This window comes from Balaenoptera ricei, chromosome 16, assembly GCF_028023285.1.
Source record: "Balaenoptera ricei isolate mBalRic1 chromosome 16, mBalRic1.hap2, whole genome shotgun sequence".
In the NCBI taxonomy this organism is placed as follows: domain Eukaryota; kingdom Metazoa; phylum Chordata; class Mammalia; order Artiodactyla; family Balaenopteridae; genus Balaenoptera; species Balaenoptera ricei.
Window position 1 is genome coordinate 64,212,545 of NC_082654.1, and position 27,443 is coordinate 64,239,987.

General features: G+C 48.6%; 1 protein-coding gene across 1 annotated transcript; it reads left to right on the top strand.

Annotated features, from left to right (window-relative positions):
- NPFFR1 (neuropeptide FF receptor 1) lies at nucleotides 1-27,443 on the top strand. Its single transcript, XM_059899668.1, is given in 5 exon segments — nucleotides 1-71; nucleotides 13,045-13,359; nucleotides 20,253-20,352; nucleotides 22,515-23,171; nucleotides 23,173-27,443. Coding segments are annotated over 5 exon segments (1,302 nt in total). The 5' UTR covers nucleotides 1-49; the 3' UTR covers nucleotides 23,381-27,443.

The window sequence follows — 27,443 nt, forward strand, 5'->3', positions numbered from 1 at the left end:
TTCTCAATCCCACTGCCCTCCTGCCAGCTCCTGGCATCCAGCTTTTCAGATGGAAATCAGTTCCCAGGAAGGTGAGGCTGTCTGTGCAAAGACTCCCGGGGACACAGCACTTGAACCCAGCCACATCTGTTGGGGGTGGGGTGGGATGGGGAGCAGCTCCCCTGAGCATGAGGGGCGAGGCCAAGGGCTTGGCCAGAATGGGCAGAGCGGGAAGCCCTGAAGGGCAAGGAAGTGGTGGGGCTCCTCGAGATGAACAGGGATTGCTTCTGTGCCCTGGATGACTGCACTCATAGTTTCTCAGATGCTCCAAGAGGACCAAGAACCTTGAGGGTAGGGTGGGGTGGGGGGCAGCAGGGCCAATGCCCTAGGAGTCTAGAGGAATGTTCTGCCTCTTTCCTCCACTGTCCAGCTGTGTAATATTGGGTAAGTCATTAACCTTAGTGGCTTCACCTGTAAAAGAAGAGTGACGATGCCTGCTTGACTGAAGGTTCGGGGCTGGGCAGTACCCCAGACTGACGGGCAGGTGAACCTGGGAGGAGGCATGATCTGAAATAGAGCAGTGGCAGTCAGCTTTCCCGGGAGGCCCTTTGGAGGAGGGAGAGGAGTGAGAGAAGAAACTTTTTAAATCTTCATAGAAAGACCTTTACCCAATCTATCTGTGTAGCCTCCACCCATAACTTTGGGGATAAGGAAGGACACTGTGTCAGTGGTACTTGCCTTTTTATCCTCACAGCAGTCTTGAGAAGAAGATGACATATCCCATTTTACAGATGGGGAAAATGAGGTTAGAGGGCTTAAGCAACTTACGCAGGGCCACACAGATAATAAATGGTGGAGACAGAATTCACACCCAGGTCTTTCTATCCACGGCACTGCCCTGCCTGGCCCTCAAAGGCTGGACCACTGAGTTTGTTTTGAATGGTTCCACATGTACTTGGGCACAGTACAAAGGTTCCGACGGTGAAAGAAAGAAGTCTGCAGAAGAGGAGGGAGAAGGAAGGAAAAGAGGCTCTGTGATCCAGAATGATTTAAGTAAAAAAGACCAGGTGGGGGAATTGACCACAAGCTTAAGTTAATGCACCAGAATGATGTGACTGCTAAAGAAAGAAGAAAGGGAGGGGAAAAAGAAGGAGGAACCAAGAAAAGGTGAGACTGAACTATTCAAAGCCTAGTGCCCACAGAAATATAGCTCATATTTATTGAGCACCTTCTATGTTAGGCACTGTTATAAGTGCTTTGCTATATGGTAGGCACTATTATTATCCCTACTTTTTAGATGAAGGGAAACTGAGGCACAAAGAGGTTATATAAATTTCCCAAAGTCACACATACAATAAGTGGCAGTGCTGGACTATGCAGATTTTACAGCCTTGTCCTGAACTCTGCATTGGTCAAGGGGGCTTGATGTGACTTGTCGCAGTTCTGGGTCCTATCAGGGAGACTTCAAGAACTGTGAGCACTTCCACAGGAAGGTGGACTCAAGATAGTAATGATATGATAACTAACTTTTATTGAGCTCTTACTCTGAGCCAGGCACTATTCCAAGAGCTTTACACAGAGGAACTCCTTTCATCTTCACAATAACTCTAGGGGATAGGCATTATCCCCATTTTACAGATGGAACTGAGGCAAATCACAGGAAGCAAAAAGCCCAAAGAAACTCAGGTGTTTCACCTGCAGAAGGGCAGACTTGAGAGGGTGCCCTCCCTCCCTCCAGCTCTCTGAAGGGCTGTCCTGGGGAAAAGAGAGTGACCTGAAGGCAGAAGAACCCACTGCTGGGCATTAGGATGGGGACACCTGCCCAGGTCAGGGTTACACTCAGCGACCTCTAAGGCCCTTCCAGTCCTGAGACTCTGCCAGCCATTTGGGGCAGAGGACAGGCTAGAGGGAGAAGGGAGACTAGGAAGAAGCCTGGTGGGAACCGTTTCCCCAGAGTCCCCCCAGAATAAACCCCTAATCCCCAATAATGGGAAGAATGGGACGTTCACTCTCTTCCATCTGCCTGGAACCTGGGATCATCATTCATATGACAAAAGTCTATGGTGGTGCCTGACAGGGGCTGGAATGGTGAGAGGGAGATGGCCTCCTATCCAGCTCAACGGACCATTTGTTGGGCATCTACTACATGCTGGGCAGAAACTTTGACGTCATCTCATTTACTTCCCTCAAAGCCATTTCACAAATGCAGAAACTGAGGCTCAGGTGCAGGTAAGACACTTGCCCAAGGGTAGACATCTGGTGAGCGCCTGGCCAGTTAATTCCAGAGTCAGTGGTCATCTACTGACACATTGTCCCTGCTCTCCTTGCCCTCCTGTGTATCACAGCTGCCTCCATCCCCTTCTCAGGAGGGCCTCAGGGTCCTGGACACCAGGCTGGGTGGCTGGGGGTCAGGCTGGGGTGAGACGAGGACGACGAGTGGCGCTGGGATGGGAGTCACGGGGAGAGGGACACAGAGTTATCGGATGTCGCTGCCAGGGCTGCAGTTGCCAGTGGGCTGTCCTCTACTTTGGACGGGTGCTCCGTCCCTGCGGAGGGAGTCACATCTGGGAGGCGACCCGGGGCGCCCAGGCTCGGACACATGCTGCGGGCAGGGGGCGCTGCGCAGGCAAACGTGTGCCGGGTGCCATGGCGACGGCGCGGCGCGGCACAAGCCCCCTCCCTCTGGACGGGGAGGGCGGGCAGCGGGCAGCGGGCAGTAGAGCCGGGAGGGTAGCTGCGCTGCTCGGGAGCCTTCAGCCCCGGCCGCTGCCCGGCCGCCTCCGGGCGGCAAGGGGAGCGAGACCCCGCGCAGGGCTGGGGCCTGCGAGCGCACGCCCCTCCGCCCGCTTCCGCCGGGCCCTGGGCTAGAACCGCCAAGCGCAGAGGCTGGGGCGCTCGCCAGCAGCCCAGCGCCGGAGCCCCCCGGTCCCCTGCCGGCTCACAGGGGCCCGCTGCCTCCCCCCGTCGGTGACTGTCCCAGAGCGGGCCGGAGTGGGCAGCATGGAGGGTGAGTGACCCCGGGGCTGGGGCTGGGGCTGGGGGTGGGTGGGTACCGACTAAGGAGCAGTGAGCCAAGAGAGAGGAAAGGGACTGGGGGTCTGATGGGGGGCTGTCCAGAGCCCGACACTGTGACACTGTGTGTATGTGTGTGTGTGACAGACAGACACACATTGAGAGAGAGAGAGAAAGACCTAGAGCGCTCTGTAGTGTGTGTGCGTGAATATGTATGTGTGAGAAACTGAGAGAGAGAGGGAGGAGGGGGAAAGACCTGGAAGCCTCTGTCCCTGTGTGCATAGGACGCTCCCTCCTGCCTGGGCAGGGGATCCTTTGAAACCGGCTGAGGACAGCTTACCTATTAGCTTTAGAGTAATTGCCATCCCTTCCAGCAGGCAAAGTTGCAGGGATGGAATTCTACACAAGATCTCCTCAATGCAGAATTTCCCTCCCTGGGAGAAAGGAGAGGGAACTATGGACCTGACCTCCAGGACTTTAAGGGATAGGGACCCAAGGCATAAGGCTGCTTCCTCCAGCCTTACCAGGTGGGGGTCCAGACGCCCCTCTCAGCCAGTGTGGGAAGGGAAACCATACTTGGGCAAAGAAACTGGAGGACTGAGGGCTGGTCCACTGGCTTGCTGGGTGTCTTTGGGGTTTTGCCTAAACCTCTCCGTGCTATTGGTTACCCATCTCTTGAATGGAGAAACTTACATTCAGCGGGCTTCACAGAGTGGCTGTGAGGGTAAAATAAGACAAGATGTGAACAAAATCATACCTGTAAAAGAAGGCTGCTCCAGGAGGTAATAAAACCCAGAAATGGCAAGCAAGGCATTGCAAACACTGCTGGCAAGAAAGAAAAGGGAGTTTTACAGAACATTGTGTGCAGCTGCACTTGTAGCTTTCCAGTGAGCTAGGGTTGAAAAGTGCACACACACAACACAATGAGAAATGAGATACAATGAGATACAATGAGAAATGCAGAACCGAAGTGTCAGTGAACAGAAGCCAAGGAAAACTGGCGAAGACAGAGCAAAGAGCTTTCAAAGTCTGCGTAAGGATAGCAAATGAACCTGCTCGGGGCTTGGGCGTGTGGTGCTCGTAACCTTTACGCACAAGGGAGAGCAGCCAGCGCAGGGCACAGGCAATTTTACTTCAAATGGTGGAATGAGGAGCATAAGGAGGAAATTGAAGCCCAAGATAGGTGATTGGATAAGGCGTCAAGCCACATAAAATCCAAGCCCAGACAAATGACATCCCAGGGACCTGGAGCCATTTGCAGATATAATTATTGCCTTGGAGGAAATGACAGAGAATGAAGGAAGTGCCAGAAAACTGAAGATGGGCAAATGTCCTGATTTTCAGAAAGGAAGAAAAGGTAGATTTAAAAAAACCCTAAACTGCTCAGATTGATATTGACCTCTATTAAAATTCCAGAATAAATTATCAAACATATAGTGAACACTTAGGAGACAATAAAGCAATCACACATCTAAGAATTTTTTTCAAAGGATGCCATCCTGTACGCTTGCAAAGATATGTGCCCAAGCATTTTCATCACACTGCAAAATTGGGAATCATCCAGATGTCCATAAATTAAGTAAATTAAATGATGAGAACACCTGCAACGGCATGCTGTATAGACACTAAGAATTGTGTTTAGGATTTTATTTACTGGCACGAAAATATGTTTACTGCCTACTGTGAGTAATTTTTTAAAAAGCAGGTTTTAGAACACATGTTTAGTATGATCCCCTTTATGCAAAATTACATAGGCTTATTATTGGATGTATATGTAAAGTATAAGCAAAGAGATGGTCACTAACATCTTTGGGTGCTCCTGCTTCTGAAAGCATACCCTAAGAGAGCTTATGCCTGGAAGCAGAGGTCAGGAGAGTAAGATGGGAAAGGGAGAAAAGGCAAGAACCAGAACCAGTTGTGTGGACGAGCTGGGTTCAGCTATGGGCCAGTAGGGCCCATAGAGAGTATGGGCCTCTCTCTCTGGTCGCCTTCTGAGAAAAGTGCAGAATGCACCTGAGATTTTCGCCACGCAAGATGGGGAGCTGACTGCTCTTTGTTCCTCTCCACTGGCTGTAGTCCCACACTTCTAGGTTGTTCCCGTTTGTGGCTTCAAAGAAAGCAAACCAGAGAGAGCCCTGGTGGAGGCTTGATGAGGCGCTGGAAGTGCAGGGTACTGTCCACCCGGCCAGAATCTTTGGGATGTGTCTGGGAGCATCACAAACGCGTCGGCCATGGGGGTCATCTCTGGGTGTGAAATTTCAGGGATGTTTATTTTACTCTCTTCTTTTGTCATGCTCAGAACTGCTTTATAGTAAGCACGTTGTTTTTTTATAAAAACAAAACAATCTTTTTCAAAAAGAAAGAAAATAACGTAGTGGTCATTAGGAACATATTAGTGCTCACTAAGAACAGACCAGGCTAAACCTACCACATTTCCTCTTTCAGACTGGGTTTCCAAGAGGTAGAAAGATGAATTACGAGATTTCAGCAGGACCCTGCTAAGTTCTCTCATGAGAGCCCTGTGAACTGATGGAGAGTTGTGGGAAGGGGGCTGGAGGACTGATGGCGGGGCTTTCATTAAGACTTTAATGCAGCTTAGAGGTCCCTCGGACTCTGACCTTGACATGACATTAAATAATTTAGAGGGAAAATAAAAGGCATGCTCATCAAATCTGTGGATAAGAGCCATAACACCCACACAGCAACAGTTCAAGATTTAAATGAAGGGTATCTTAACATTCTGGAATGCTGGATCAAAACTAAGAAAGTGAAATGAAAATGGAAGTGAAATGCAAAGTCCTGAATTTAGATTCCCCCCCAAAATCAATTGCGTACATTTCAAATAGGGGAGATCTGGCTTGCAATCTTGAGGAAGGTTTCTGGGGAGATCAAAATGGATTGACAGTGAGATGGATCTAGCTAGAATCCTGCTTGCTGAAGAGACACTGAGATGTTCAGGGTGGGAAAAAAGGCAGGGAGAGGGGGATGACCTTGGGGACAGGTGCCCATTCTTGTTCTGTGTGGCTCCAGGGAGCAGAACTGGGGCAGGTGGGGACAAGTTACAGTAAGACAACTCAACTCAACAACAGGAAGAACCTTCTGTCACTCAGAGTTGGCCTAGAAGCTGTGTGCTTACCAGGTCTCATTGAGCAAGGGTCACGGACTGGCCGGATTACTGACTGGAGGGCAGAAGGAGGTATTCTTGGGTGGCTGGCCCCAAAATAGGATCTGGATGGTCTCTGAGGGCTTGCAGACAGACACCGCAGTCTGCCCAGCCTCCTGCAGAGCTGCTGGGGTCAGTGGGCAGTGGTCCCCCTCAGGCCTTCCACCCTGGGCCTTGGCTGTGTGGTTTGCTGTGCAGTGAGACAGCAGAGGACAGCAGTCCCCGCCCCAGTCCCAGCCCAACCCCAGTCCAGCGGCGTCCTCAGAGCCCCTGGAAGCCTCCACAGCTGCCTGCCCAGCCTGGGAGCTCCGTGGCAGAGGGAGGCCAGAGGCTGGGAGGATCTCTGCTCACACTGCCTGGCGGTGGGTGACTTGTGGGGAAGTGGCCCATGCGGGGGAAGGTCACCGGAGAGAGGAGGGGAGAGGAACAAGCTAGCTGGTGTCCCTCCAGCACGGGACACAGAAGCTTCTTGGAAGTCCAGGTGGGCTCTGCTTTTCCGTGCCCCCAGAAATGCTGCCAGAGACACTGTCAGAGTTGAGACCCACTGATGTAGTGAGTATTTTAATCATATTTATCAGAGCTTCCTTCTGATTAGAAGGGTTAAAACTCAGGTTAGTGAAAAGGAAACTAAGAGTCACTTAAAACACCCGCTGTGAATATACACTGTTGACGTTTTTTTGTTTATTTTTTGTCATTTGTTTGGAATGGCACACACACACTTTTATACGGAATACAGTTGATAATGCGTGTACATACTATTTTGTAAGCATTTCAACCTCGGCCAGTATTTTCCCTCACACCATCAGAACTTGTTCTATTCCTTAGGTGAATCCCTAGAAGTGGAACGCCTGGCTCCGGGTGTGGGTGTGGTGTCAGGGTGCTGAATGGATGTGCCCCAGTTGCAAAGGCTGAGCGATGGGTGTCTCTCCCACGCCCCGCAGCGCACAGCCACTCTCTGGCGTCACTGAGCGCTTTTCCTTTCTGTGAACCTGATTGATGGAAAGCTTACCCCTGTGTTCTTTTAAAATTGCATTTCTTTGATTACAAACGAACTTTTTTGTCTCATGTGTTCATTAGTCATTTGTACTGTGTTGTGCTGTGTTCTTCTGTGGGTCCCCAGTGGCTCACGGCCCAGGCTGTGTTCACCCAGGAGGCTCTTGGGAAGTGGGTGCTGAATGGTGAACCCAGGTCTCTAGTCTGGGGCTGAGCTCCCAGGTGGTGGTACCAGGGCAGACAAGCAGGTGGCTATAACGATGAAGGTATTAGTGGGAGAGCTGTGAACTCAGAGGAGTACCCAGACGGATTCTGTGCTCAGGAATTTCATTTTGGTGTTGATTTATCTCTCATGCATCTTTCAGGCTTTGTAGGGAGGCCCACACTAAAAGTATTATAAAAGTATCATACTCAGATTCATTGTGCAGTTTAATACTGTCAGTAGGGCTGCTGCTGGGCTAACACGTATTGAGTGCCATGTGTCCCACATTTTGCCGAGTTCTCTTCATACGTTATCTCACTCTTTTCAGTAAGTGTGAGCTTATCTCCATTTTGCCAGTGAAGACTTTGGTTTCCAGAGAGGTGATGACTTACCCGAGGTCATAGCCAGGAATTGTGTGTTTCCACTTTAAAGCTGAGAACAATAAGTTCCCACATAGATGAGGAGATGTCTTAGTCAGCTTGGGCTGCTGTAACAAAATACCATAGACTGGGTGGCTTATAAACAACTGAAATTTACTTCTTACAGTTCTGGAGGTTGGGAAGTCCAAGATCAAGGTGCAAATCCAGTGTCTGGTGAGGACCCGCTTCTTAGTTCACACATGGGCTCCCTGTGTCCTCAGGTGGTGGAAGGGGCAAGGGAACTCTCTGAGGTCTCTTTTACAAAGGCGCTAATCCCATTCATGAGAGCTTTCCCTCATGACCTAATTACAGTTGACCCTTGAAAAACACGGGTCTGAACTGCGTTAGTCCACTTATACCCAGATTTTTTTTTTCAGTAGATGCGTACTACCGTACTGAACGATCTGTGGCTCGTTGAATCCATGGATGTGGATCCACAGATACGGAGGGCTGACTGTAAAGTTATATTCGGATTTTCGACTGCACAGGGGTCCGAGCCCCTAACCACCCCACGTGTTGTTCAAGGGTCAACTATACCTCCCAAAGGCCCTACTTCCAAATACCATCACACTGGGGAAAAGGTTATAGCATATGAATTTTGAGGGGACACAGATATTCCATCTATTGCCTGAAGTCACCAGGCAGGAGAGCTGGGATTTCCCAGTCTGTGTGCATCCACTACCTTCAGGGTCTTTGGTCCAACTCCTTTATCTGTGGTTCCCAGACTGGAGTGTCCATCAGAATCACCTGGAGGATGCGTTAAACCAGAGATACCTGGTTTCTGGTTCCCTGGGGTTTCTGGTTCCCTAGATCGGGGGTGATTCCTGAGAATCTGCATTTCTAGCAAGTTCCAGGGGAAGCTGATGCTGCTGGCCGGGGACCACACACTGAGAACCAGCGCACCCCCATCTTCTCTCTGGCCCCAGACTTTCAGTGGCTCACAGCTTGATCTCTCAGATCATCAGAATGCCCTGGAGATAACCATTATTATACCCTGAGACCTCCAGGAAGCTCCCCGAGTAGAGGAATGGCTTAATTGGGTTCAGCGGATGAAATTTTCACAGGCTGTAGTGTATCCACAAGGGCACCAGGCAGATCCCAGGAAGGACGAGTCCAGGTGTTAATGAGGTCTCCGGCTGCTGGCTTGGGGCCCAGGTGGGGTGGGAGGCCTGCCTGCTTCCAACCCATCTCACCACAGGCCAGGGGAGTTGCCAGGAATAGGAAGCAGTTTTTCCTCCTTGAGAATAAATGCCGGAAACTGGCCTAAGTATAGAGACTGATGCTCAGGCTCAGCCGAGGGTCCAGGGACGGGCAGGGTTGCTCCCAGACACTTCTCAGGGCCGAATGAAAGGCAGTGGGGGAAACAGGCAGACTAGAGTTTAGCTGGGCAGGTTCTGGCAGTTTCCTCTACCCATCTACACCCACAGATTTCCCCAAGTCATGCGGGTTGATTTTGAGGCTCAGCAAGGGTGAGCTATCTAGGGAGGCTCCCAGCAGACTCTGTGATGGGGGTTCTTTCCAGAAGACCCTGGAGAAGGCCTTTCAACACCAGAAATGCCAGCCTTGAGCAGGACCCTGTCACCTGATGTCGGGATTTGTCTTTCTTTCCTTTTTCTCCTCATACAAATATTTATCCATTCAACAACCATTTACAATTGTCAGGCCCTGATGAGATGCTGGGGATATGACCACCAATGAAAGAGTGAAGATCCCTGCTCTCCAGGACCTGACTTTCAAAGGTGGAGGAAAAAAACCAGTAAACCTGGAAAGAAATAAAATATTGGCAGATTGAAGAAAATAAGCAGGATGCTGTGAAAGATAATAGTGGGGCACCTAAACTAAATAGAGTAATCAGGTACAGGCTTCTCCGAAAGACAACGTTTAATTGAAAGCTAAAGGAGGGGAAGAGGCAGAGAGAATAGGAAGAGATAAAGGCATTGAGATTGGAAAGAGCAAGAATGTGTTGGAGGCATCACGAGGTGACCAGAGCACAAAGGGCAAAGGGGAGAGTAGCAGGGGGTGAGGCCAGTGATGACAACAGGAATCAGACCATGCAGTAGAGAGTTTGGATTGTATTCGAGATGCAATGAGGAGTCTAGGCAATAATTGTTAGTGGCTCCTGCTGAAAACATTGGTGAAAAGCTAATGGGGAACTTGACAGTGGAGGGATCAGGCTGACATCACCTAAGCCCACTGATCAACCTTAGCGTTAAGAAAGAGACCACCAGGTGGCCTAGTGGTTAGGATTCCGGGCTTTCACTGCCGCAGCCCAGGATTCTGCAAGTCGCGTGGCCAAAAAAAACCCAAAAATAGAGAAAGAGAGACCACCAGACATAATCAGATCAAGCCTCTAGATCTAATTATCATTTATAGGAAATACAGGGGACAGAGAGTAGAACGTGTAAAATTACATCAAGAGGGAACAATCAGCAAATCCAGTCTGTGAGAAATTCTACAGACAAATGACGCAGACATTTATATGACAAATAAATTACAGGGGGCTAAAAAGAAACAGAGGGAAAACCTAGAAACTAAGAGAGACTTAAGAGCCACATTAACCAAATGCAATGTGGAGATGGTGATAGATTTTACAATAACAGACCTCCAAGAATCAAGATTCCTGCTCCACACCCCTTTTGCAATGTAATGTTGCCACTCCTTCTATCAAGAGGTGGAAAATGTTTCTCCTTTGGCTTGAATCTGGGCTGACTTTGTGACTTGCCTTGGCCAACAGAATGTGGCAGAAGTGATGATATGAAAATTCTGGAGCTTAGATCTTAAGAAGCCTGTGGCTTCTTCCCTTGTTGTCTTGGAACCCTGAGACCGCCAAGCTAGCCTCTCATGAAAAAGCCCAGTCTAGCCTCTTGGAAGATGAGAGGCCACATGGAGGAGAACTAAGACACCATAGCACCAACCACCAGCCATGTGAGGGAGGTCATCTTGGACCTGCCAGCCCCAGCTGAGCCATCAGATGACCACAGCTGCATGGTGATCCCGAGAGAGGCCTGCAGAAGGGCCACTCAGATTACTAAGCCACAGTGCCATGTCACTAGATTTTGGGGTGGTTCACCACATAATACGGAATAGAAACAGAAACCTTGTTTGGATCCTCACTCAAACAAACCAATTATTTTAAAAATTCTGTAAAATGAGGGAATTTTGAATGCTGGATAATTGATAATATTGTGACAAAATGGTTAATTTTGTTAGGTGTGATAATGATACTGGGTTATGGATTTTTCTTGAGTCCTAATTTTTAGAGATACAATCTGAAATATTTATGAATGAAAGGAAGTGATGTGATTGTGCCTCAGAATAATCCAAAGAGAGGTGTGGGTATGGATGAAACAAAATTGGCCTTGAGATGGTAATTGTTGAAGGTGGATGATGTATACATGGGGGTTCTTTATACTCTTCTCTCTTGTCATGGTTCGTTAAACTATATACTCTTGTATATATTCACTATTACATTCTCTCTTGTACATGTTTGTCATATTAAAATAAAGATGTTTGGGTACAACTGGATGCCCCTGGAGGGCCTAAGCAGAGGAATATCATTTCCTCTTCTCACTGTGCACCCAAATCTTCCAGTTTCTCCCCCTCCACTGGCAGTCCCTCCACCCCCCTCCCGAGTGCCCCGCTGCACCTGCTGGTCCCTGGGGCCCCCACTGTGCCAGGTCATCGGCCTGTGCTCCCCCAGGGTCTTTCTAGCCTCCAGGTCCCAAGCCTCTGGCCAGGCTCCAGGTCCCAAGCCTCTGGCCGGCCTCCAGGCCAGTGGCTGAGCTCTGGATGCAACAGAAGATTCCCCCAAAGACTCCTCATCTCCTGGAACAGGCCACATTCAATCCCAGAGGAAGGCAGGAGGAGAGTTTACAAGATGACATCATGAGTCACCATAACTAATGACTTCCCAGAAGAGCTGTGGTTGGACACTCAGCCGCTCCCTTCCATACGTGTCTAGAGAGACACACACTGAAGCCTGGGATGAATTAGAGACACACAGAGCAGGGCCAACTCTGTTGCAGGCACCTGTGCCCCCTTGAGCGAGTCTGGGAACCCCTCTGATCCCAGTTCTCCCATTTCAAATGGGGCTAATACCTAACCTGTTTACCTCATGGGGTAATGGGGAGGGTTAGATCAAATAATAGACACGGAAGCGCTTTGTTAAATGCTGTGCAAATGAGGCAGCTGATACCACCATGGGAGGAGGTAAAGGGTGGGTGGTGGCCTTGGCTTTGGATGGTCTTCCGGAGAATTTAACGTGTGCCTTCTTTGATCCTCAGCCCTGGTTCAGAGTCCTCTTTCGTTCTCTCTCCCTCTACTGCCTTCTTGCCTCCCCAACTAAAGTTCTGTGGAGATGATGAGGAGGGACATCAAAGATTTTGAGGGTCTCATAGTTAGGATCCCAGAAGAAAACGAGTGGTGCACTCAGAAAGGGTTTAACAGAAGAGAGTTTAATAGAGAGACTTTACAGTGGGCAGGGGAAGGCAAGAGAACCAGCATGGGATGGTGACGCACCCAGCGACTGGCAGTCACAGGAAGCGGTCAGTGCAGAGAGGCAATGGTGTCACTGCGGCTCTGCAAGAGCTGGCGCCATGGGAGAGGAGTCACCCAGCAGGAGCTGTGCCCATAAAGACAGTCCCACAGGAGACCTGGTCCAGGCAGGGACGGAGTCAGGAGATGAATACCCTGACCTCTCTCTCCTCCATTCCTTCAAGCTCCTTCAGTGCCTCCCATTGGCTGAACCCAGTCAAAAACCAGAGGGCAGGGAATAGAATCTAAAAAAGAGTGGGTATATGTATACGTATAACTGACTCACTTTGCTGTACAGCAGAAACCAACACAACATTGTAAATCAACTATATGCCAATAAACAAACAAACAAACAAGCAAACAACCCAGAGGGCAAGGGAACTTGGGTCATATAGTCCTGATGTAATGTAATCCTGAGAAGTCAGCCTCTGGGGCAGAGAGCGGGGCTGAGAAGGATGGAGCCTAGATGGGGCAGAGGGGGATTGTGTGCAAATGGAGAAGAGCCAACATTGGGAAATGAAATGAGTGGTGGACAAGACGGTGGGAGGTGTGAGATCAGGGTTTGAGTGGCTGTGGGATGGAAGTCTTGGATCAGTGCATCCAGTTGCAGTTGGAATTGAGTACACGATCTGGGTATTAGGGCAGGGGCAGGGTTTGGAGCACAGAAGGATCTCACCAGCGGTGAGAAGTCAGTCATCTCTTCTTCGCCTAGGGTCCTGACCCGTGTGCTCCTTTGCTCCTAGGGGAGCCCTCCCAGCCTTCCAACAGCAGCCGGCCCCCATGCCGGAATGGGAGTGATGCCGAGGCCAACCCCGCTGCAAACCTCACCTTCTGCTCCTACTACCAGCACTCCTCCCTGGTGGCTGCCATGTTCATTGTGGCCTACGTGCTCATCTTCCTCCTCTGCATGGTGGGCAACACCCTGGTCTGCTTCATTGTGCTCAAGAACCGGCACATGCGCACCGTCACCAACATGTTTATCCTCAACCTGGCCGTCAGCGACCTGCTGGTGGGCATTTTCTGCATGCCCACCACCCTTGTGGACAACCTCATCACTGGTGAGTGGCAGCGCTAGAGGCAGCAGGAGTGTGCCCCCACCCCTGAAATCACGGCTGGCCTGGTCTCTTGGCCAAGATGCCATTGTCTCAGAATCTCAAGACAGCCTTGTGGCTGAGGGATTAGACTAGCAATAATAGATATAACGAATTAATCATTTTCTATGTTCCAGGCATTGTGTGATTTACTCTTCCTGCATGATCTTAACTAATCCGCACAACAATCCAATGAAGTATGTGTTATTGTTATCCCCAATTTATGGATGAGAAGACTGATGCTCAGAGTGATTAAAGGGGCAGGTGTGTAGTTTACACGGCTAAGTGTCAAGTCCCACATTCTCACATCTATATTTCTAACCACTACACTGTTCAATCCTACTCTCCCAGGGAGCTCCCTTGGGCAGAACTAGAACCAGCCGGTAGAAGTGGGAGGGAGGCAGGTTTCCTCTGAATAAGGACCTAAAAACTTATTTGAGATGTTCTCCAACAAAAGAGTGTTCTCTCGTACAGGTATTGTGCTCGCTGTCACTGGGAGTGTCTAAGTAGGGAGTGGCTGGCTGTTTAGCAGGGATTTTGTAGAAGGGATTCAAGCAGAACTAGACCACCCGACCTCTAAATTCCTGCCTGTCATCCTGCAAATATCAGAAGGATCCTACCGTCTTCTATTCTCTCTCCTGTGATTCGCCTTTCTTATTTCAGAATAAGCCTCCACAGACTAACTGGTGGGAAGGACTAGTTTCCAAAGCTGTGGAGACCCCTAGAGGTCTGCGCCTGCAGGTTCTGAGCTCAGAGCTCCCAGGAGCTCAGGATTCAAACGGACAGCCCCATTTGGAGTGACTTAGCTGACTTGAGGCTGGGGAACTAGCAGCCTGTGTTTCTGTAGGTTCCAGGACCCAGAAAGTGGAGCCAGGGCTGCCAGTTTCCCCTCGGCTGTACTGGCTGTGCCTGGTGGGATCTTTAATCACAGCTGAATCCCAGGTTCTTTCAGGGCTGCTGAACAGAAACTGCATCCTTCTTCCCAAAACACATAGGCAAACATATGCATGCATGCACACATGTGCAGAGGTGCACACACAGGTGCACGCACGCACACACACACCAGTTAACAATGATATGGTGAGGTCACTAGTGGGTTAAGGTGGTGTCTGCCGGTCCTTTTCACATGCGTAAATTTTAAAAATTGTTTAAATTGACAACACATTCACATGGTTCAATGGTCAAAAGTTAACAAAAGGTATCCAGTGAAAAGTGTTCCTTCCACCCCTGTGCTCTGGCCTTCCGGCTCTCTCCTGGGAGGGAACCGATGCTGCCAGTGTCTTGTATCTCTTCCCCAAAATACTTAGTGTAAGTACAAGCACTTTCCAAAAATATTTTATATAAGTACAAGCAAATTAAGGAAATGCTAAGTTTCTAACCGGTCAGTTCTGCACCTTTACTTTTTTCCTGCTTAAAAATGTAGCATGTGGGACTTCCCTGGTGGTGCAGTGGTTGAGAGTCCGCCTGCCAATGCAGGGGACACGGGTTTGATCCCTGGTCCGGGAGGATCCCACATGCCGCGGAGCAACTGGGCCCGTGCGCCACGGCTGCTGGGCCTGCACTCTAGAGCCCGCGAGCCATAACTGCTGAAGCCCACATGCCTAGAGCCTGTGCTCCACAACAAGAGAGGCCACCGCGGTGGGAAGCACACGCACCACAGGGAAGAGGGGCCCCCGCTCGCCGCAACTGGAGAGAGCCCGCGCGCAGCAACGAAGACCCAGTGCAGCCAAAAATAAATAAATAAAATAAATAAATTTGTTAAAAAAAAATGTAGCATGTAATTTGTAAATAGGATTCATTAAAATTAACTTACGTAGAGTAAGTTACTCCATACTAATAAATGAAAGAGGTTTTTATTCTTTTTTTACAACTGTTTAGAATTCCATTGTATAGATGTACTACAATTTATTCAACCAATCTCTTTTTGATGGGTATTTACGTTGTTTCTAATAGAATCTTCTGCAAGAAAAGAAAACTTCACGTAGTTTTTCTTTCTTTGTTTTTGTTTCTGTTTTTTTGAATTCAGGGGCAGAGAGTTGAATTATTCGCATCCACTGTTCCTGGCGCTATGTGACTTCACTGTGTTGGGAAGCCCCTTGTTTATCTTTATTCATTCCCTTCTGTACCCTTACCCCACTCCAAACCCCCTCCCCCACTGATAGGCAAACATTCTATTAAATGTAATGTTTGTGATTTGTGGTTTGCATGCATTCTTACAAAATGTGCATTGTACATGTGTGCATGTTTTACATTTAAATATTTTTGCTAAGGTATAATTTAACATACAAAAAATCCACCCGTTTTAGTGTACAGTTCCACAAGTTTTGACAAACATATACAGTCATGTAGTTACAATCAAGATATAGAACAACTTCATTGTCCCCCAAAACTCCCCCTTGTTCCTTTGTAGTTGCTTCTTCCCTCTACTCCCTGGCACCATTGGTCTGTTTTCCTGTAGGGACAGAAAATATCATTTTGCCTTTGCAAGAATATTATATAAATGGAATCATACAGTATGTAGCCTTTTGAATCTGGGTGTGTTTTGTTTTGCTTTCTTTTACTTTCTATTTTGAAATAATTTTAGATAGATGTACTGGAAAGTTGCAAAAATGGTAGAGTGTTCCTATATACTCTTCACCTACCTTCCCTTAATGTTATTTTTTTTTTCTGGAGGAGATTAAGCTTTTAGTTCTTTTAAATTTCTTTTATTTATTTATTTTTTATACAGCAGGTTCTTATTAGTTATCTATTTTATACATATTAGTGTATCTATGTCAATCCCAATCTCCCAATTCATCCCACCACCCGCCTCCCCAACCCCGCTTTCCCTGCTTGGTGTCCATACATTTGTTCTCTACATCTGTGTCTCTATTTCTGCATTGCAAACTGGTTCATCTGTACCATTTTTCTAGATTCCACATATATGTGTTAATATACTATATTTGTTTTTCTCTTTCTGACCTACTTCACTCTGTATGACAGTCTCTAGGTCCATTCACGTTTGTACAAATGACCCAGTTTCATTCCTTTTTATGGCTGAGTAATATTCCATTGTATATATGTACTACATCTTCTTTATCCATTCCTCTGTTGATGGACACTTAGGTTGCTTCCATGACCTGGCTATTGTAAATAGTGCTGCAATGAACATTGGGGTGCATGTGTCTTTTTTAAAAATTAATTAATTAATTAATTAATTTTTGGCTGTGTTGGGTCTTCATTGCTTCGCGCCGGCTTTCTCTAGTTGTGGCGAGTGGGGGCTACTCTTCATTGCCGTGTGCGGGCTTCTCATTGCAGTGGCTTCTCTTGTTAAGGAGCACGGGCTCTAGGCACGAAGGCTTCAGTAGTTGTGGCTCACGGGCTCTAGAGGGCAGGCTCAGTAGTTGTGGTGCACAGGCTTAGTTGCTCCGCAACATGTGGGATCTTCCTGGACCAGGGCTCGAACCCGTGTCCCCTGTATTAGCAGGTGGATTCTTAACCACTGCTCCACCAGGGAAGCCCTGGGGTGCATGTGTCATTTTGTATTATGGCTTTCTCTGGGTATATGCCCAATAGCGGGATTGCTGGGTCACATGGTAGTTCTATTTTTATTTAAGGAACCTCCATTCTGTTCTCCATAGTGGCTGTATCAATTTACATTCCCACCAATAGTGCAAGAGGGTTCCCTTTTCCCCAAACCCTCTCCAGCATTTGTTGTTTGTTAGATTTTCTGATGATGCCCATTCTAACTGCCCTTAATGTTAATATCCTAAATAACCATAGTATAATGATTGAAACCTGGAAATTAGCATTGATACAATACTATTAACTAACTATTAATTAATTTGAATTTCACTCCTTTCCCCACAAAGGAGTCCCCTGGAGTCCTTTTCTAGTCCAGGATCCAACCGAGGGCCATACATTGTATTTGTTTTTTGTTTGTTTGTTTTCTCCAACCTGTGACTGTTCCTTGGTTCTCAACTTTCCTGACCTTGACATGTTTGAAGAATACTGATCAGTTATTTTGCAGAAACTCCAGAAACTTGGGTTTGCCTTATGTTTTCTTACAATTAGATTTAGTTTATGCATATTTGATGAGAATACTACAGAAGACATATTGATAAGGCACACACTATCAATATGTATTAATGGTGGTGTTAATGTTGATCACTTGGTTCATGTGGTGTCTGCCAGATTTTTCCATTATAAAGCTACCATTTTCCCCTTTATAATTAATAAGTATCTCACTGGGAGATACTTTGAGACTATGCAAATGCCTTGTTTCTCACTATAGTTTTACTCACTAAAAGCATCCATTGGATGGTTCCTGCCTGCAACAGTTATTACTGTTATATTTCCTCAGTGTTGATCTTCTACTTAACATCATTCCTCCTACATTTATTTTACTCTATGGGTTATAACCCAGTTTTATCATTATTTTGTTGCTTAAATTTCCCCCAGTTTTGACTATTGGGAGCTCTTTCAATTTGGCTCCTGTGTCCTTTTGACATGCCACCATAGATTTTTTTTAGTATCTCCTTACTTTCTGGCACCATAAAGTGTTCCAGGCTCACCTTGTATGTTCCCTGCTCCAGCCCTGGAATCAATCAACAATTTCTCTAAGAAGGTCTGGTTCCTCATATTGGAGAATAGCATTTAGAAACCAAGACCTTGGCACTAGATGTGATCGTTGGCACTGGGGTTTCATTGCTTCTAGGCCCTCTCGAGGGACAGAGCTAGGAAATATATGTGTGCTAACACACACATACTTAACATGTGCATCTTTATTTCTATATCTATCCATCTGTATGTATATTGAAAACTATTATGCCTCTGATTCCAATCTAATATTACAGGATCATTTTAACTTTCCTCTTTTCCTCACCTGTAACTTCTTTCTCTAACAGTGAGAAATCTATTTATCCACAATATATTTACTTATTTGTTCAATCTTGGTATACACATAAGGTAGATTCAGTATTGCTAACCCATACCCTTGTGAGAAACACATTTATTAATGAGAGTACAGTGCACGTGTATAGTTCTTTTTGTAATCTTATAGTATACGGTCAAAATACTGTTTTCCAAAATTACTGAGGTTAGTTTCTTGCTTCCCCATTCCCCTTCAATGTGGTTATTTTATTCATTTGTAATGCATTTAGGTTCATTTGTTATTGTTTGTGTCCCACTTTGGGTTTCCCCCACATCCTGATGTTAATTAACTTATTTTTTGAGGATGTGAAACATTGCCATAATTCTAAAGAGTCAGATCCATACAAAAAGATATACTCAGAGAAGAGTCACTCCTCTTGTCATCTCTACTACCCGATTCTTCCTCATTCTTACCGCCTCCCTGTATAGGTAGCCAATCACGTTATTTTCTGATCTACCTTCCTATACTTCCTTTGTACAAATGAGCAAATAAGTGTATATTTTCCTATATCCCCTTCTTTCTTACATGAAGGGTAATATACTATAGATACTCTTTGCACTGTGCTTTTTGCATTTAGCAGTATATTTTGAAAACCTCTTCATATCAGTTCATAGAGGTCTTCCTTATTCTTTTTTACAGCTGTATAATACTCTTCTGTGTAGATGTACCATAATTTATTCAACAACTTCTTTATATGGGCATTTAGATTGTTTCTGATATTTTGCAATTACAACAATGCTACAATGAATAACTCTGTGCATATGTATTTTGTGTCATCAGAGGTGTATATTCAGGATAGAGTAAGATCAAAAGATAAGTGCATAGGTTAGGCATCGCCTAGTTCCCCTCCAGAAGGACTGTATCGGTTTTCATTCCCACCACCGATGTCTGAGAGCTCCTATTTCTCCACAGCAAATATCATTTGCATTTTTTAAATTATGAATGAGGTTTGAACATTTTTTTCATATGTTTCTCAGTCTGCTCTCTACAGCAATATTGACTTTCCATGACATTTAAACTCCCTGGCACCCAGACCAAACTCTCACCACTAATCCATGGTGATTTAGGGACAAAGAGACTGTAAATCAATTAGTCTCCCCCTCAGTTTCACATCTGTAAAAAGGAGAGGATAATGGGGCTGCTGTGAGGATTGAGTGAGCCAGTGCCTGGCATCCAGTAAGTGTGCAGGAAGAAAATCAACATGGGGGAGGCCGCTGGTGAAAGAAGACCCCAGCCTTGGAAGATGACTCCTGTCTGCAGGCACAACAGACAAGAACAAGGTGGGCCCCCCCACCCCCGCCCTGCCTCCAGGCCTAGCGGGGCAGAAACACTAGACAGTTACCAACACACGGCCTCAGGTAGCCAAGATGTGGACCTGGCTACTAGTCCTGAGAGCAGGTGGGACCCAGGTCTCATGAGAAAGCAGAAGCTTGGGGATCAGAGTGAGGACATCAGGTAGGAGGGGCTAGAGCTGCTTATACCTCCCCCTACCTGACAGTCAGGCTTGATCTGTGCTGGTGGTTTCCAACTTTGGCTGCCACTCAAATCTCCTGGGTAGATTTGGAAAATACGGTTGTCTGGTGTGAGCCTGGGCACTGGTCCTTTTCCAAGTTCTCCGCTGATTCTAGTGAGCAGCCAGGGTTGAGAACCACTGGCCTAGAACCTGGAACAGGGCTATGGGAGCAGAAAGCCAGGCAGGGCTGGATGGATCTAAAGTTCATGGAGAGAAATCGCTGGTCAGTATAAAGACTGTCTGTAATAGGACTGTCCACGGTGGTATTGGCTGCTGAGTTCCTCACTCCTGGAAGTGTGTAAGCAGAGGCAGGATGACGACCTGGCAGGACATGGAGGAAAGATGCAAGCCAGAGGGGACTGGCCCCGATGGCCGGAGGTCTCTGGCTCTCTGTGAATGAGGCATCTCTCACTCTGGTGGCTTCTGTCATTGCAGGGTGGCCCTTCGACAACGCCACATGCAAGATGAGCGGCTTGGTGCAGGGCATGTCCGTGTCAGCTTCTGTTTTCACACTGGTGGCCATTGCCGTGGAAAGGTGAGAAGGTTCCTGTCTGGTTATCCCGGGCCTGGCACTAGGACAAGCTGCTGTCTCCACTGCTGGGCCTGCCAGGAGGCCGGGGCTGCTCTGTGGTCGGTGGGGCTGAATCCTGAGCCACAGAGGGAAGGGTTGTGGGGCTGGCTGCCTTCTAGACTTGGGGGACTGCAGAGGACACTGCCACCTCCTTCTGGAAGGCCCGGAGGCAGCTCCTGAGGAGGTTTAAGAGGGATTCCTGGGCCCTAAGAGGAGCTTGGGGGCAGTCCTTGCTTCCTGAGCAGCAGTCCTCCTTGCTGGTCCCTGACTCCCCATCTCCACCGTGTCCAGCTACTTCTGGTCTTTCCGCCTCAGATTCCATCAGATTCTCTGATAAGCGTGGGTCTGCTAATGGAACGGAGCCAGGGACCAAGGAGGCTTTCTTTGCAGGCAACACAACTGACCCAACTGCAATAGGTCCTCCTCCCCATCCTCCCTCTCAGTGAGCCCTTTCAATAAGGGTTCACTCCAGGCACTTCCCCCAGGGTGAGGGAGGCAGGCAGGTAAGCTGGAGGGCTGCCTAGCTGCATGACCTTGGTTAAGTCACTTAACTGCTCTGAGTCTCAGTTTTCTCATCTGTAAAATGGTAAATATCCTACAGGGTGGCTGGGAGGCTTCAGTGATCTTCTGTTTGTAAAGCTGATACACACCACCTGGCACAGAGACCAAATGTCAGCTGTTAATATTATTCTATTTCTTCCTTACACCCACACCCTCCTCCTTGTCCTCTTCCCAACATGGGCACCTATTAGCTCCACCCTTTCTAGAATCTAGTGTCTTCATCCTCTCTCCACTTTGGCCCTCATCAAACCCAGTCTTTTGTGACCCAGTGAAGTAGGCAGCTGGGGAGATAGAACTGGGTTCCTGTCTGCAAGGCCACTGATGGTGGGGGAAGTCCTCCTTCACTGATCTTCATTTTGTTGTCATCGTTAATGATAGGTGAGTGTGCAGTGTCTCCCAGTAGTGTTTGGAGTATTCTTCAAGTTCCTGTCTCCTCCAGGAAGCCTTCCTGGTCTGCCCCAGGATTCCCCTCCATCCTTTAAGTGCTGTTGCACTTACAGCCAGTACTATGTGCTTTAAGAATTATTTGTTCTCTGGCAATTCCTTAAGTATGTGATGCTATGAGACCAGTAGGCCCAAGTCAGGTAGGTTGAGAAAACAAGGCTTGAGACTGGCTGTGGGAAAAGTAGAAAGTGTTGTCAGGCAGGGGAAAGGGTGGGGAGTCGGGAGAGCAGGACACAGTTTGCTGAAGTAGAAAGAGCAACATGGCTGGGAGTCAGCTCTAGGCCTGTGTTCTAGTCTAGGTTCAGCTCCTAAACTGCCCCATGACTTTCTTAGACTAATTAGATTGGCATCTTCGACCAGGAGAACTGGGCACAGGTATTTTTTAAAATGCTTCAGGAGATTCTAATGCACAGCAAGGGTTTACAGCTGCAGGTTTATATGGCACAGTGCAGCAACACAAATCTGGGTTCAAGGCTGGTCCTTGCCAGTTTCTAGCTGTGTGACCTTGAGCCAGTTACTTATCACCTCTGAATCCCAGTTTCCTCAGATGTAAATTAAGGGTGTAATAATAATCACTGCTGAGACATCCTAATGAGGAAATGGTGCAGGTCTGTCCTAATTCTGTGGAGGCACTGTTGGAAGGACGCTGGCCAAGGTGACATAGGGACAACCTGTCACGTAGACTCTACACCTGAACTCCCAAGATTTTCTGGAGAAGCCATAAACAGCTAAAAATTGTTTTCTCTGATACACCTACCCGATCGGCCTACTCAAGGACAGAATGTGTGGACTTATGGCTCTGCTACCTGCCAGATAATGTTTATCCCCAAAAGGGCACAAACAGGATTCAGCTCTTGTAAAACCCTCCTTTCGCCTGTGTTGCGTGGCTACTCAGCCGAGGAGCTGACTCCCCAACAGGTGAGAAACCAGTTTGCTTGCAAACGAATGTAATTAACATCTGAGCCTTCTTTGATGCCACCTAAGGTGCGACGTCGAAGGTGGAGTGTCCCTACCCCGCTCCCAGCCCTCCGCCCTCAGTCGGGGATGGCTCTCATCCCTGGGGCCACTGGGACCCCTGGGACCCGCCCAGACCCCCGCTTCTCTTTCCTCTGTCGCCGCAGGTTCCGCTGCATCGTGCACCCTTTCCGCGAGAAGCTGACCCTGCGGAAGGCGCTGGCCACCATCGCGGTCATCTGGACCCTGGCCCTGCTCATCATGTGCCCCTCGGCCGTCACGCTGACCGTTACGCGCGAGGAGCACCACTTCATGGTGGACGCCCGCAACCGCTCCTACCCGCTCTACTCGTGCTGGGAGGCCTGGCCCGAGAAGGGCATGCGCAGGGTCTACACGGCCGTGCTCTTCTCGCACATCTACCTGGCGCCGCTGGCGCTGATCGTGGGCATGTACGCGCGCATCGCCCGCAAGCTGTGCAAGGCCCCGGGGCCCGCGCGCGCCGGCGAGGAGGCGGCCGGGGAGGTCGGCCGCGGCGCCCGGCGCAGGGCCCGGGTGGTGCACATGCTGGTCATGGTGGCGCTGTTCTTCACGCTGTCCTGGCTGCCTCTCTGGGCCCTGCTGCTGCTCATCGACTACGGGCAGCTGAGCGAGCCGCAGCTGCACCTGGTCACCGTCTACGCCTTCCCCTTAGCCCACTGGCTGGCCTTCTTCAACAGCAGTGCCAACCCCATCATCTACGGCTACTTCAACGAGAACTTCCGCCGCGGCTTCCAAGCCGCCTTCCGCGCCCAGCTCTGCCCGCCGCCGTGGGGGAGCCACCGGGAGGCGTCCCAGCGGGCTCCTGCGCACGCGGGTCTTCGTGGAGGTGCAGCCCAGCGACTCGGGACTAGCCTCCGAGTCGGGCCCGAGCAGCGGGGCCCCCAGGCCCGGCTGCCTCCCGCTGCACAATGGCCGCGTGGCCCCCCCTGGCTTGGTCGCCGAGGGTCCCGGCTTTTCCCATATGCCCCTCACCATACCAGCCTGGGACGTTTGAGTGGGACATGGAGAGCAGGCCCCTGAACCCGAGGGCCCCGGCTGGATACGTGACACCCAGGCATGCTAGCGGCCTGGTGTGGTGTTAGGAGAGGGTGCCATGTGCCTCCCTCTCAAATACAAGGCAGTGAGCAGTTAGTTGCTAGTGGAATCTTCTCTGCCACCTCCCCCTCAGACAGAGGCAAAGGCGGGTAAGGGGAGAGGAGCCTTGTTCCCCCAAAACCCTTCTGTGTGGTAGAAGCCGCCGGCATCATCCCACTGAATTCTCAAAACGCTTTCGGAACAGGGGTTTTTCATCCCCATTCTAAAGATGTGAAACTGAGGCTAGAAGAGATGAGGCTAGCCCAGTCTCAGCTGGAAACCCTACAGGAGTCTGTGTGACTCCAGTGCCTGATGGTTTTGACCATCTCCAGCTGCCTCCAGAAGGACCCCCGTAAGGCGAACACAGTGAAAAGTGTAAATCCTAATTAGGCAGCTGGGAAGAAGCGAAAAGCAAGGCTGGCCTGGCCATCGGATGCTTGGTGTCCACGTCCTGGTGTCCTGTATGTATGATTGAAGCCACTCCCCTGACCCCTTCCCAGGATAGCATAGGGTGTTCTGTGTAGGTTTGTCTTGTTTGTTCCAGGAAGTGTCCAGGGCCATTCTCTTCTCCCCAAAGTACCATTTACAGGATGTCATGCCTGAGCAGCTGCGGAACTAGCCCTGGGGAGCCTGCATCAGTTGCAGGCACTCTGGGTGTGAGCCCAGAGAAGGGGGGGTCTCTGTCCTCCCTCCTCTCCTCATAGGGCCCACCACCATCACGGCGGCCCAGGTGAGAGCTCACAGTGCGACAGGCAGCTGCAAGGCCACAAGAGGCATCAGTTTATTTATTCATGGACAGGAGGAAAGGAGGGCATAGCACCCACCCACTTTCAGCCTTCCGAACACATCTGCTCACTGGAGCTGCAAGTATAAGCCTTCCCCAAGGCCTTTTCCCCTGCTCCCTCCAGGGGACTGCAGGGGAGAAGTTGGCCAACCAAAGCTATGGTGTCCTCTGGGGCCTCTGGGATGACAAACACTAAACCTCTCCCTGGCATGGATAACTTGTGTGCCCTAAAAAGGGATGGAGACCATCCCTTGTTTTCTCTGGCTCTCACCCAGCATATCTGCATCACCTTGAAGAGAGAGGCTTCTCTCCAGGAGGTGGGAGGAATTGGGATCACCTTGTGATCCTTGCACGGCTCCAGTAATCTGCAGTTAACTGGGTATTCCCCCTCATCTCTAAAGAAAACGCACTGCTGCCAGAATTTTAGTGAATAAAAAGGAAACATTTCCAGGGCAGAGAAAATGTGACTCTGAGGCTCCAGTAGTCTCCTTGATCGACACATGATGACTTAAGACTTAACCCTGTTTACTCCATTCTAAGTACTAGATGTAGGGGCAGAAGAAAATTCCTAAGCCACTGTACAGTGTGTTCTCCAAGCATGTCGCCAGACACTGTCTCATTTGATCCATACAAATGAGGCTGAAGGAGATGTTGCTGTTTTACAAAGTAACTGAGGCTCAAAGGGACCAAGGTCACGAGCCACAGAGGGGCAGGGTTTGGGTTAGAATTTGTCTTCTGGTTTCTTCCCAGGCCCCTTCCTTCCTCTCAAGGAAGGTGGATTGGGGAGGAGAGCTGGAAATTCCCACAAAGACTTTTTGCCTGATGGTGGACCAGAATGCTCACAGAACCAGAATCCCCACCCTCAAGCTCTTGGTCTGGGAAATGAGAGTCTATTGTATTTACTCTCGTAATATCTGGCCTGAGCTGTTCTGTGTATGCTCTCTATGACTCATGTATTGAGCAGGCTGCCAAGATCCATCATGACCCCACCCTGGTCACGGTGTCTGGGAGTGATGGATGAGGATTTAAGGAAAGCGTGTGCTATCCTGTCCCTCATTAGGTAGTGCATGTGTGGGCCCCATTTCTGGTGCTGTATCAGTGTTCTGTGTCACATAGGCCAGAGGATTCCTGGCTGCTTGCTGTAAAGAACTCTTGACTCCAGGCTCTAAAAATAGACCAGAGCAAGGGCCCTCTTAAACCCAAATGCTTGTCCCTGTGGCAGGGGGGAATCTGTTGGGAGACACTGTCTGGTCTCTCCTCTGGTGTGTTTCTCCCTCCGCATGGTCTCCCCAACCACAAAATCACAGCCTTTACAGCTGGGGGGAGACCGGGGCACTCACCCAAGCCAAACTTCTATCAAGGCCCCTTTGTTTTACTTCCCCCCAAAGATGCCACGCTTTGAAAGATTGGGCCTGCCAAAACAAAAAACAAAACCTGCACTAGGCCATAATTCATATATTTGCCGTTATTTTTATTTCTTTAAAAAAAATCTGTCAAAGGTTATGCCTGCTGGTTCAGATTTGATTTGAATCAGGCATGACTTGATGCTTTCATGAGGGGTGAGGCCTTGTGGGTACCTGTGGAATGTCTGGTTTTTTGTGTATGTGGCAAAATATATACAACATAAAAGTTACCATGTAACCATTTTTAAGTGTACAGTTCAGTGGCATTAAGTGCCTTTGCATTGCTGTGTAACCATCACCACTATCCGTTTCCAGAATTTTTTTAACATCCCAAGCTGCAATTCTGTACCCATTAAACAATAACTCCGCATTCCTCCCTGCCCCTGGTAATCACCATTCCACTTTCTGTCTCAGTGAATTTGATTACTCTAGGTACCTCATGCAGGTGAAATCATACAGGATTTGTTCTTTTGTGATCGGCTTATTTCACTTAGCGTAATGTCTTCAAGGTTCATCCATATTGTAGTAGGTGCATAATTTCCTTCCTTTCAAAGGCTGAATAATATTCCATTATATGTATATGCCAGTCATTATCCATTCATCCATCGATGGACATTTGGGTTGCTTCCTCATTTTGACTATTGTGAATAATGTGTGGAGTTTTAAGATATTGGAAGTAGCTCCTGAAAATAGGGTGTGTGTGAGCCCTGAGGACAGATGCCGCAGGTTGAGACCCAGGATCTTTCCCAACTTGGCATTTATGGGTGATGAAGCAGAGGCTCAAGGAAAGCTATGATTTGTCTCATTCCCCTGTGCCCACCCCAGCTGCTCTGAGCTTCTGTTGGGCTTTACTTCTTGACTAGAGTAGATAGAAAATTGTATGCTCCCTCCATGAGGTCATATTTTATGAAGGTATTTTTATAAGTGTACGTTTATTATCCTGGCTGGAATCCTGTGACCCAACACCTGGGTCCTGTCAGGGGCCTTGTCCAGTTACCCCAAGGCACACAAGGGCAAGCAATATGGACTTCACCCCATGTGCCATCCTTTGCCTACAAGCTGGTTGGGTCGCCTAAGGTGACTGCCCTTTCATAGGCAGCAAGTTTGGAAATGAATTGGATGTGTGATAGGGGAAAAGGGCCAGAGGCCTGTTGACCCTGAGCATCCCCACCCCAGCGAAGCCCTTGAAGGGACTCCGTGTCCTGTCCTGCCATTTGCAGCATGAGCGATCATTCTAATCATGGGTCTCCACTGAGGAATGGCCTCTTGACTTGACCAAGACCATGCAGCACTCAACAGACCAACGTGAGCTGGAGGCGGACTCCCGGCCTGGACCCTGAAAACCACAATCTGCCCAGCCCTCTGCCGAGGACTTTCTCTTGGGGCCTGGAGGACACATGAGTTGACTTAGGTTGGAATGGAGGGCAGAGCTGGCAACTAGGATGAGAGCTCCCCTATCATTAGTCTACTGTGTATTCATCCAAAAATCCAGGTGACAGCCAAACTGAGAGCTGGATGGACAAAGCACTCCTATTAAGCTCTGTACCTTTTTGCATCTGTTTCCTCAGCTCACCCCTCAGAAGTGCCACTGAGGAAAGATAGATGAGAAGGAGGTGACCCAAATGGGCTTCACTGCAAGCAAACAATGTGGAATCAGCAATAGACTTCTTGTTGAATAAGCCAATTATTTATGTTTCTGGCATTTTATTTTTGGTGTTTTTTTCTCTCTACGCAAATACTCCATTGTGGAAATTTTACAAAATTTAGATAAGGAAAGAGAAGAAAATAAAAAGCAC